Below are 13190 nucleotides of genomic sequence, written 5' to 3'. Positions count from 1 at the left end.
TATTTGTTTGTCTAATGCAAAACATTTAATTCAATAAAAAAGGAAACAAAAACTTAATTCCTTATTATTTTATCTTTATTTTTTAATCCAATTCATTAAATTCTAAACTGATGACACAATTTAAAACATGACTCATTAAATATGATTTAGTCATTGGAAAATTTTGGAAACTAAACTTATTGTTGTATTTATTACCTAATCCAAATCATTGAATTCAAAACTAAAATGAGATTTGAAATTTAATCCTAATTGAGAAAGTTAGCATGCGCGTTTAATCACAACAAATGTCTGGGTGGCTAGAAGAAAATTCCAAAATAAATACTATATATGTGCACTCAGTGCATCAGGACTCTATAAATGATAGCTTGTGGGACACTTTCAATGGCATCACTAGGGCTTCTTGAAATCTTCTTAGCAATTGTTGCCGTGGCCATCTTTTGCTGTTTCAGCAACAAAAAAAAGAGGCTGCCGAGGAACTGGCCGCTTGTAGGAATGCTGCCAGATTCTATCCGGAACCTCCACCGGCCATATGAAAGGATCGCAGAGGTTATACAGCTAAGTGGGGGCAGTTTTATATACAAAAGCCTCTGGTTTTTTAGCCCTAACGTCTTGAACACTGTGGATCCAGCCAACATACATTACATAATGAGCTCAAACTTCTCAAACTTTCCAAAGGGGTCTATGTTCTCTAGAATATTTGATATTCTTGGAGATGGTATTTTCAATGCTGATTCACACTTGTGGAAGAATCAGAGGAAACTTGCTCACGTGTTGATTAATCACCAGCAGTTTCAGAGGTTCTTGGTGAAGAGTAGCTGGAATAAGGTGGAGAAAGGGCTCATTCCAGTCCTTGAGCATGTGGCTAAGCAAGGCTCAGTGGTAGACTTACAAGATGTGTTCCAAAGGTTTACATTTGATATCACTTCCATACTGGTAACTGGGTATGACCCAGGATGCCTCTCCATTGAATTCCCTCAAGTTGAATTCTCAAAGGCAATGGATAATGCTGAAGAAGCAATATTTTATAGGCATCTCTGGCCAGAAATATTTTTGAAGCTACAAAGGTGGCTAGGGTTTGGACAAGAGCAGAAACTGAAAGAAGCTTGGCAAACGCTGGATCATATGGTAGCAGAATATATATCAAGGAAAAGGGAAAAACTCAGCAAGAAAACCACAACGATAGAAGATGAAGATGGTGTTGACTTGTTAACGTCATACATGAGTCATCCTGAAATCATGGGATTAAAAACAGACGACAAATTTCTAAGAGACACCATTGTAAATTTCTTTCTAGCAGGGAGAGACACCACTAGCTCTGCTCTTACTTGGTTTTTCTGGCTTGTTTCTCAGAATCCTCAAGTAGAAAGCAAGATTAGACAAGAGTTAAAAGCAACCATGCCAGCAGAAGAAAGGGAGAATTGGAGGCTATTTAGCACACAAGAGCTAAGCAATTTAGTTTATCTCCATGGGGCCCTGTGTGAAACGTTAAGGCTTTATCCACCTGTCCCATTCCAGCATAAGGAACCTCTAAAGTCAGATGTCCTTCCATCGGGGCACCGTGTCGGTCCGAACATGATGGTGCTATTTTCCGTGTATGTGATGGGAAGGATGACATCAATATGGGGACCAGATTGCTTAGAATTTAAGCCAGAAAGGTGGATCTCTGACAGTGGAAAGATCAAACATGAACCCTCATACAAGTTTTTAGCTTTCAATGCTGGTCCAAGGACTTGTTTGGGGAGAGGTGTTGCTTTCACTCAAATGAAGGCAGTAGCAGCTGCTATAATCCACAACTACCAAGTTCACGTGGTGGAAGGCCACCCTGTGGCTCCTAGTAGCTCCATCATTCTTCATATGAAGCATGGCTTAAAGGTCAGTCTTTCAAGGAAATGGATCTGAAATCTGAATAGGTAGTTTTCCGTGATTGGAGTTGTGTTTAAATTCCTGTGGCTATTGTGTTTAATTATGCATGCCCGATTCTGGACTTTGATTCCAGAGTTTGTGCCTGCAAGTGTAAGCTTATTTCTTGCTCCTCCGCAAATAATTGTATCTGAAGGGCTTATGTTATCAATATGTTATTAAAATAATATTGATCATGGCAATAAAATAATTTTATGAGAACTAAATAACTCTTCCACGCTTACTTGTGTAACGTGAATAAACTTCTTCAACTATGCGATTTTGAAATATTAATGTCTCTAGTTAACCTAACTGGTAGATATGCGCACTTGATTTTCTTTGGTGCTAAATATGAGAAAAATTGGATGAAACACTGAGCAATAATTATTAATCATTTAAAAATAGGGATGACAATGACTATTCACGGTTGAGATTTTTTTATATTTATATCTTATTTCAAGTAAAAACTTTAGATATTTATAAACTATCTATTGGTCTTTGGTATCATACAAGTATTCATTATCTGAGTATTATTCAATATTCAATAAAAAAAAGAATATATATATATTAAATGATAAAATTATAAATATTATACATATATTTGTGTTTTATGTTAATATTAAGATAATATATATTATATTGTATAGAAACAAAAATCTAAATGTTATGCAAATATATCTATATAATATAATATTTATTTTGAGTCAGATTTGGACTGGTTTCACGCCAAGTTTCGGGTTGTGTTTGACAATATTCATACCATATACATTACTTATTAATTAAGATAACTATCCAAAAAGTACCAACTCATTCAGGTTGATTCAGGGTAGTACGTATTTATCGAATTCAAATTAAATGGTCATCCATATTTACACTACCAGAAAATTGATAAATACAAACGGAAATACCGAGGGAATATTTCCGTCGGTAAATTTCCGAGAGATTTTACCAACAGAAATATTCCCTTGGTATATACCGAGGGAATTACCGTGGGAAAAAAAATAAAAACAAAGCAAAAAAAAATAATAACGTGTCATTTTTACCAAAGGAATTACCGACAGAATTTATTCCGTCGGTGATTTCGTCGGTAAATTTGTTGGTAAATTGTGAACACTGTTCATCATGTTAATTACAAAGGGAATCACCGACAGAAAATTCCATCGGTATTTTCCAGAGAGTAAATCACCGACGGATTTAAAAGTCGTCGGTGTTATTTAGTGATTTTCTGAAAAAATTCAATTAATTTAAAATTTTCATTTAAATATTAATGACGGAATTACCGACGGATTGAAAAATCATCGGTAATTTTTTGGTGGTTTCTGAAAAAAATTTACGAAATTGAAAATTTAAATTAAATATTACCGATGGAATTACTGACGGAATAATTAAAAAATATTAATATTTAATTATCCGTCGATAAAGCGTCCCAATAAAAAACCTGAATGCCCTTATTTCATAAGAGACAGACTCGTTTCTTATTATTATTCTTCTTCTTCTTGTTCTTCTACTTCTTATTCTTCTTCTTCTTCATTATATGTAAAAAACATCATTAAGGTATGTCTTCTTCTTCTTCTTCACTTATGTAAAAAACATAATTTCTTATCTATTTCTTTATCTTCTTTTCTCTCCTCATCTCCTTCTCTTTTCCTTCATGCTTGGGTATGTCTTCTTCTTCTTTCTTCTTTTATCCTCTTAGTTTTTTTTTTAATTAATATGCTTAATGAAATTTTTTTTCTCTCCTTAGCTTCACTTGCAACTACATTAAGGTAAGATTTTTCTTTTTTCTTCTTTTTTCATGATTTTTTTCACTATATTTGTTTTTTTTATTTTTAATTGTTTTTGTTCTTAATAATTGTATAAATGTTGTTGTGAGATTTTTTTTTCATATGAGATCAATTTTTAGTAGATTTATTTATAGGATTTTAAAATTTTTAGCAATTGCAACTTCATTTTTTTCATATGAATTTTTTTAGTTGAATTTATTTTTTTATTTTATTTTTTTATTGCAAATTTGTTTGAATTGATTTTCTTATTCTTTTTTCCAAGCATTTTGAGTATATATTATACAGTGTTAATTTATGTTTATTTAATTATTTTATAATTTTATAAAATAATTTTTTTTTAAAATGTTTTTCAATAATTACCGACGGAATTTCCGTCGGTAATTCCGTCGGTAAATCCCTCGGTAATTCCGTTGGTAATAAAAAAATTATTACCGACACGTCTATTCCGTCAGTAAATCCGTCGGTAATTCTATTACCAACGGATTTACCGACGGACAAAACATTACAAACGAACGATTCACCGACGGATCATTTCCGTCTTTAATTCCGTTGGTAATATAATTACTGATGGAATATGTGTCTTACACCGACGAAAAAATTATGTCGGTAAAACTGTTAAATCTTGTAGTGTTAGAAAGTATGATGGTTGGGCTAATCTTGACCATGTTGATTACGTATGTGTTTGGTAATATCGTGCATAATGCTTTTTAATTGAAAATGTATCAAAATAATTTTTTTATTTATTTTTGACATTAGCATATTAAAATCATAAAAAAACACCTAAAAAACATCAAATTGTAGCAGTTGGTCTAAAATAAAATGAGAGTTTTGCCAATACTTTACTTTTCAGAGAAACACATTATTTTTAAAAGAAATTACCTTACTAGTTTTGAATTAAAACAAAGTAGTTGCTCTTTTAACCAAATTAAAGCAAAGTATAAAAATTAACAAATTCCTACCCTTAAGACCCAAAAGAAAAATATCGCATTCCCAACTCTAAAGCATTTAGTCCTGTTTAGGAATTTGCTTTCATTTTATTCAAGAAAATTAGAGGTTTTCATTGATATAGTTAGGTCGAGTTTGAGCTCATAATTATATCCAACCTTATTTCTAATATTTTACAAATTCAAAACCCGAATCATTCAACTTTTTTTTTATCCAAGCAAGTTGGATATATTAGGTTGTGTTAAAGTTTTTATGGAGATTACAGATATCCATGAGTGAACTTATATTGCTAATTTTCATGGGTTGAACTTAATTAGAAGATTTTGACTCAATAAATCAACAATCAAATAATGTCAAACTCACACTAAACCAAAGATTTTACCATCATTAACATTAGCATTTGTTAATAAAAAATTGAATGTTGGATAATTTGATTTCTCAATAACAATGAAAGGACTATGCTAGAGTAACATAAGATGAGTGTGTTGTTTTTTTAAGAGAGAAGAATGTATATTAAATATAATAAGTGAATCGACATTTGAGATGTATTATGTTTTGCATTAATTCTCTATGAAAATATCATCTTTTTGTTGTTGTAAAAAGAGTGGAAAAAGAAAGAAACATTTTAGATTCAATAGAGTAGAAGCTATAAACAAACCTAATCGCAAAATCTTAGATCCTCTGACTAAGCTACCTTGAATGTGTTGCCCTCCACCTTTGCACTCTCTCATGCTTATTTGTCTATAACCTGCAATCAAACATTAAAGAAAGTTAAAAAAATATATATATCAACATATAGATTTAAAAGAGAAACAAAAAAGCAATTAGGTGTTATGTTAAAATAAACAAATTGAAAGAGAGATAGAGAGAGGAGAGAGAGAGAGATCTGACTTGAGAGAGAGTTTACAATTAGGGTTTTGAATTTTTTTTTAATGTTCAATTGGCAGGGGTATGATGGAGATTTGTTGAAATCAAGTTAGGGTTTTTGGTTATAAGAATAAGATGAAGGGATTCGTAGCTTTAGTTTGTTAAAACAATGGCTTAAGGAGATTGTCGCTTAGGTTTAGGATATACGAGATGACATGTCCGCGCGCTGCCGCGGGCTTATAAAATAAATGCACTTGATAGCGTTATAATTGTGAACCAGCGCTAGATAAGTAATAGAAATTAAAGGTATGATGGTGATCAAAAACTTAGAGACTGAACAAAATGATTTGTAGCAATTTACCGTGTTTTGTGAGGAAAAATACAGTGCTTTCGCCACATGATTTAACTTTTCAGTTAATAAAAAGAAAAAAATTACAAAGCTAAATTCTCTACCAACTTAATATTAAAAAAAAAACACCAACAAAGATAATTTTGGAAGGAAAAAAACCCATGAGAAAAAACATTGTAGCAATTAACAATGTTTTGTGAGGAAAACTATAGCGCTTTTCCCAAAAAAATAAAATAAAAAAACATTTAGAGAAATATTGTAGCAATCTATAGTGTTTTGTGAGAAAAACTGCAACGCTTTCCTCATATGATTTAGTTTTATTGTAATTATAATTCTTAACCAACTCAATATTCAAAAAAAAAATCGACAAAGATAATTTTGGAAAAAATCATAAACAAATCACATGGAAAAACACTGCAACAATTCACAGTGTTTTAAAGAAAAAAATTACAAAGCTAAATTCTTAATCAGCTCAATATTAAAAAAAAATAACAAAACAAACACCAAAAAAAAAATCATGTTGGAAACACTGTAGCAATTCACAGTGTTTTGTGATGAAAGCTACAGTGCTTCCCTACATGATTTAGCCTTATTTGTAATGACTTGTAATTATAATTTACAAACAACTCAATATTGAAAAAATAAAATTAAAAAAGATAATTTGAAAAAAATTATATAAAAAAAAAAACCATGCAGAGAGACACTGTAGCAATCTACAATGTTTTATGAGCAAAGCTACAATGTTTTCCCCACATGATTAAGCTTTATTACAAAGTTAAATTCTAACCAACTCAATATTAAAAAAAATAAAATCAACGAAGATAATTTTGAAAAAAAATATCACAAAAAAAGAAAACACAAAAGAAACTGGAAGAAAACCATGTGAGGAAAAACTGTATCAATCCATAGTGTTTTGTGAGGAAAAACTTGTATTTACTTATAATTGCAATTCTTAACCAGCTTAATATTTAAAAAATAAAATTGACAAAGATAATTTTAGAAAAAAACATTATAAAAAAAACCATGTGGGAAAAAACACTGTAGCAATCAATAGTAATTTTCAAAAAAAGTTACAGTGCTTTCCTAAAATATTGTAATTGTAATTTTTAACCACCTCAATATTAAAAAATAAAATAAAAAAAATAATTTTGGAGAGAAAAAACCATGCGGAGAAACACTGTAGCAATCAACAATGTTTTAAAGAAAAAAAATTACAAAACCAAATTCTCAATCAGCTCAATATTAAAAAAAAATCAACAAATATAATTTTGAAAAATAAAGAAATAAAATAGAAAAACTATGTGGAAAAACATCGCAGCAATTCACAGTATTTTAAAGAAAAAAATTACAAAGCAAAAATTTTAACCAGGTCAATATTTAAAAGGTAAAATAAAAAAAAATAATTTTGAAAAAAAAATAAATGAGAAAAAAAAAGAAAAAATAGGAAAGTTGAAAAAAAAAAATTGAAAAAAAGGAAAAATAACGAAAAAAAAGAAGAAAACATGAAAAAGTTAGCAAAAAAAGAAACAGGGAGAAGAATCACTGTGGATGACTGTTGTAATCCACAGTGAAATGTGTGTGGGGGAACAATGATTCCCCCACACGATTTAGATACTGTTGTAATTGGCTGAGAGGTAGATGACAAAATGATGAGAGAAAAAAATGAAGAGAGAGAGAGAGAGAGAGAAGATATTTATACAAAATAGGTTGTATATGATATATGGGTTAGGTCACTACAAGATTTCACAGTTTTACCGACAGAAATATTCTATCGGTCTGTGATTCAGAGTTCGTCGATAAATTTTTTACTGATGAAATCACCGACAGAAAACGTCCGTCGGCTTTCCCCTAATTCCATCGCTAAGTCAATCGATAAAAAAAACAATTTCTGATGGTTTTACAAACGAAAATTGCGAGCAAAAAAAAATTTTCCGCTTGAAATATACCGACGGATGTATTTCGTTGGTGATAGTGGCATATCCAATAAATATTTTTTAGCTCCCAATTAAATGCAGACGAACTATATCCCTCTTTAAATTTTTCGGTGAGTGGTGAAATTCCGACAGAATTTATCCGTCTGGAAATTCGTCGGTGATTGTGAAAGCTATTGTGACATGCCGACGAAAAAAGTTCGTCTATAAATGTGTCAGTGATATTGGGTCAAATGTCGACGGGTACAGTATGTCTGTAAATCCCTCGATGATTATTTTTAAATATTTTTAAAAAACTTATTTAGAATAAATAATATAAAATTATATAAATTAATAGTAAAAAAATTAATTATGCAAAAAACAATTATTAAACATCAAAAACAAGAAAATAAAGTTCAATAATATTCATTACAAATTGAATCTGTTTCAAAAAAAAATTATTAAGTTAACTCTGAAATTAAGCATGCCATTAAAGTAAGAATTTTTCATTCCTTATTCATTATTTTTTTTTCATTATTTTTTCTTTTTTTCTCTATTTTTTTTCAATTATGTTTTCTTTATAATTTTATGAAGTAATAGTTGTGTTGAATTTTAGTTGTTATTGCAATAATGTTTCATTAATTGTTTGAATTTTAGTTATTTTTTTTTTTAATTTTCTTGTTAATATTTAGTTAAATGTGTACGATTAGTTTTAATTATTATATTATATGTATTCCATTTAAAATAAATTCTTGTCAATTTAGGATTAAAAATATTATCACGTAGAAAATGAAAGTTTTATACAAAATTGAATTATTCAAAATTGTTGGTAGAAATATAATAAAATCAACTAGTTTGTGGCATTTATGTTATCTATTTACATGATTAAAAATTTTGGGTAGCTTACCATATAGGGGAGGTGTTGCCGAATTTTTATTAAAAAATCAAAATTGTTTACTTTTTTTTGTAAATTTATATGGATATCTAGGGGAAAATCAATTACATGTCGTGAGCACAAGATGACTGCTAATTCTTCTAACAACGATAATGACAACCACGAGTTGTTAGGTGCTGACCAATAAGAGGCACCTGAAGCACATGCATCAACTCATGACGCTGCCTCTTCGAGTACGATGCCGCAATATAGAGGGGGGTCCCTTCACAGTGGTATCCATTCACCCGTAAGTACGAGGCACAATGGAAGGACAATCTTTCAATGTAAGTTTATTTTGCTTTGAGTTGGTTTATGTTTGACAATTTATGAACAAATAATATTTCATTAAATTTATCCAATTTCAGGTTCACAAACATTAAGGATGCCCAAATAATAACATCGATATTTAAATCATTAATAGAAATTTCATTGTTTCAATAGAGTCAGGTTTCCAAACATCCTGAATAGAAACTACAGGATGATGGATGGTTTTCAAGATTTAAGGTTAGTATTAACTTAAAATTTTGTTATTTATTATGTTAATTCATTTACTTTATTGAAATTATTGAGATTTTTCTTTGTATAAATTTTTATTGCAAGGCTAAATTTGAGCAGGATATAGTAAATGATAATGTTAGAGGGTTTGGGAGAATCACGTTACAACTAGGTAACATCAAAATTTGAATAATTTTTTTTATTTCAAATATTAAAATTTCATTTGTCATTTACTCATAGATAATTTGTTTATACCATATAGGTTACATGATTTTTTGTACGAGCCGTAAAAAAAACTAAAAAGTATACCAAACAAAGCGCTCTACTAGCCTAGAATGATGTGATGGTTTCGAAGGATTTCAGGCTGCCATACATCTCGGAGACTATATGGCAGAATACATTCAGCTTGTGGTGTCCGAGCATTTCAGAAGACGGTCACAGTCTAGTGCGGAGAATTGGAATCGGCAAATTCACCGTTCTGTTACCACGCACACCAACAGCTTCGTTTTATTTGTTTCTCATGCGAAACGGATGATAAGATTTATTTGAATTACATCTATTTTTTAATTTGTAATTATTTATAAATATATTTAACTAACATTTTTATGTTACAGGCTACAACTCTTGGACGTGAGCCAAGCCCAATGGAGCTTTTTGTGAAAATGCATGTGCGAAGTGACAGCCACCAAAAAGGGATGCAACAGTTCGTTGACAGCGGAGCTCAACACTTTATGGTACATTGGTTTTCAACCATTTTTTTCTTAAGTTATTATTTACTTGAATTTGATGACTTTATTTTTTATTTCTAGGAGACATATAACAACCGGTTGAAGGAGAGATACGAGAATGATCTTTTGACCCACTCGGATTTCAATTCGGATTTGTGGTTGGAGGTAAAATTGTCCGATGGACCCAATAGAAATCGGGTGTATAGACTATCTAACACTACAACCGAGAACTTGTGGATGACCCATAGTGTTTCAACTGTCGGGTGCTCATAATCGGTCTTGAGCACTCAGTCTCTATAGTTCGCGACCTTGTTAAATCAAGAACGTACAGCCCATCTCAATGAAAAATATGAACGACTCTCTGCAGATTATGAAGAATTTTGTTGAATGGTCATGGATATGAGATCACATATGGGTGGTACATGTGCATCCTTTTATTGTCTCCACGGTCTTGGGATGACCAGCCTCCTCTTCCTCCTTCTCCTCTAGCACCGCCTCTATTCTAGTTTCATTGTATTTGAACGTATAAATTTGTAATAAATATTTACTTTGATATTAAGATAACTAATTTTTAAATACTTGAATTTTATATAAATTTAATTTTTTAATTATTTTCTATTTTTATTCAATAGATTATATATATATATATATATATATATATATATATATATTGAAATTATTACTGATGGGGTTACAGACAAAATAATTTTTTCGGTATATTCTAGAAAGTTGAAAAATATTTACAGCAAACGCCCCAACAACTGTTAAATCACCAACAAAATTATTTCGTTGGTATATTCCAGAAAGTTGAAAAAGAATTCGTGTGAATGCCATTACATCTCACCGAGTGAATTACCTACAATTATCTTGTCGGTGACATGCTAAATATTACTGAGGGCATTACCAACGAATTGAAGCGGGTAATTATTATTTTTTGCGCACATGGCCTGTTTGTAAAGCCATCGGTAAAATTATTAATAATGGACTTACCGAAAAAACAGAAAGTACCGATGAATGTTTTTTTTATGGACAGTTTCCATCCGTAATTCCATCTGTAAAATAATCAGAGATGAAATTTTTGTGTAAATCCAACAGAAATTTATGTCGATAAAATTATTAAATCTAGTAGTGTTTGTATTAAATACATGTATATTGAAAATTACAAATGAATACATTAAATTACATTTTCTAATTGTATTAAATATTTAAACATATACTAATATATCAATATTTACTCCTGTAAATAAATAAGAGAAAATATTCCCCCCCCAAACCTAAAAAAAAATCTATTTCCTACCAAAAAAACCCAAAAAAAATACCGCCGAGAAAATCAGTTCCTTCCGAACCCAAAAATAATTACCTTTAAAAAAATGGTTTCCTCCAAACCCAAAACTAATTGCCCTAAAAATGAGTTTGGGTTTTTTGTCTATCGTTTGGGAAGAAACAATATTTTATCTTATTTATTTTTTTAGAAATAAATACTAATATAATAATAAATGCTTAAATATTTAATATATTTCGTTGTAATTCATTTTTGGGTCCTCGCACAAAAAAGAAGGAAAGAAAAAAAAATCAATCGAAAAATATATCGAAAAAATAATAGCAGTGAAAAGAGAATGCCAGAGCACACAGAAAATGGTAAAAAAAAATAGGGTAATCAAACCTGGATCAACCCGCAAAACCTCATGATCCAGGTCATAAGATTGGAATAACTTGATAGAAAAAAAAAAAGAAAATCACAAAGTCATTCTTTAAAAAAACATAAAACTAATGTCGAATGATTAAATCAGAAAAGAAAGTAAGCCAAAAAAGGATGTCGACCTATATTAACCCTTCAAATTGGTGACTTGGGTCATTATATATATATATATATATATGAAAAATCATGAAACCCAATCCCAAGAAATCAAACACTAAGAGATGAATCGAGAAAAATAATTTACGCAAAAGGATCTAAAATAAAAAAATAGTAATTAAAAGAATAAGGGTGGAAATATAAATAAAAATAAATTAAAGGGAAACCCAAAATTTTCAATTGGAGGCTTAAATAAAAAGGAAAAAAATCAACAAAAAAAATCAAAAGAATAAGAACCATATCAGAAAAAATAATGCACCACACACTTGGATTGAAGGATGAAATTCAGAACTAATAAAAATTTTATAAACGAATCAAGGGAAAAAATTAAAAATCAAAAGAATAAAAACCAAATTGAAAAAAATAATATATGACAAATTGGAATTGAAAGACAAAATTAAAAACAAATAAAACTTTTATAAAAGGGTTAAGAACAAAAATTAAAAATCAAAAGAATAAGGACTAAAATTTGAATACCCAAAACAAAGAAGGTTAACTAGTAATTTGTAGGGAAATGGGGGGGGAGAGAAGAAAAGTGCACTTATGACAAACCGTCATGCTGCCATTGACAAACACTACACTATGAGGAAGAGGAAGCAATGACACTTCCATAAACATGGTGGAGGGGCAATTTTGAATACCATGAGGCGCCACACGTGTCACCTAAAAGATGCAGGCACCTCGTATGTGGTGCGTAAACAATATATGTCAATAACTTTTTAAATTTAAATATTAATTAATCAAGAAAAAATAATCAAATTGTCCTTCGTAATTCTAGAATTAACAAAAACAAAATCATATGTTAAAGGAAAAAAAAAGCCCAAGGAAGCATGGCTTATTTTTGTCTAGATTGCAATGGTAAATATGTCATTTTAGTAAATTTATTTTTTTAAAAAAAAAGTAAAAACACCATTAACCAATCTTTTAATAGCCAATGAGTTAGATATCTTGTTTTTTTCTTTGAAGGAAAGAAAAAGTAATCTCACCTTTAGTAAATAGTTTTTTGGTGTTTGGATGTGAGTTATTTTTACTCCAAGTGTTAGAATTATTATTTTTTGGGTTAATAATCATAGGATTACTACTTTGGTAAATAAGTTGGATCCAAATATTATCATTTAAAGAAAACATAGAGACAAGGAGAAATAGAAAAAAGAGTGGATCTGCAGGGTCTCAAATGAATTGATTTATTCAAAAAAAACACCTTGTTCTTTTGGAAGATCTAACGAATCCAAAAAAAGACAAGAAAATAGGATTTTGTGTACTTAAAATTCAACCGGTAAGAGATTTGGGAGGCGTAAAAATATATTTATAATTTAAGGGGGAAAAAAGACAGTAATCAACTTTGAGGCCTGTTTATGTAGTTGGGCTATATACCAATTTGAATTTGTGGGGTTTGAGCCCTTTTGATTTTAATCCCCATTTAC

At 30.0% G+C, this 13190-nt stretch overlaps 1 protein-coding gene across 1 annotated transcript; it reads left to right on the top strand.

Moving 5' to 3' along the window:
* The first annotated feature begins 238 nt into the window (after window positions 1-238).
* Window positions 239-2129, top strand: LOC133672319 (alkane hydroxylase MAH1-like). Its single transcript, XM_062092701.1, has one exon. The coding sequence runs from the start codon at window positions 358-360 to the stop codon at window positions 1897-1899; it is 1542 nt and encodes a 513-aa protein (XP_061948685.1). The 5' UTR covers window positions 239-357; the 3' UTR covers window positions 1900-2129.
* The last annotated feature ends 11061 nt before the right edge of the window (window positions 2130-13190 follow it).

Source organism: Populus nigra, chromosome 14, assembly GCF_951802175.1.
Source record: "Populus nigra chromosome 14, ddPopNigr1.1, whole genome shotgun sequence".
In the NCBI taxonomy this organism is placed as follows: domain Eukaryota; kingdom Viridiplantae; phylum Streptophyta; class Magnoliopsida; order Malpighiales; family Salicaceae; genus Populus; species Populus nigra.
This window is presented reverse-complemented; position numbering and strand designations above follow the sequence as displayed.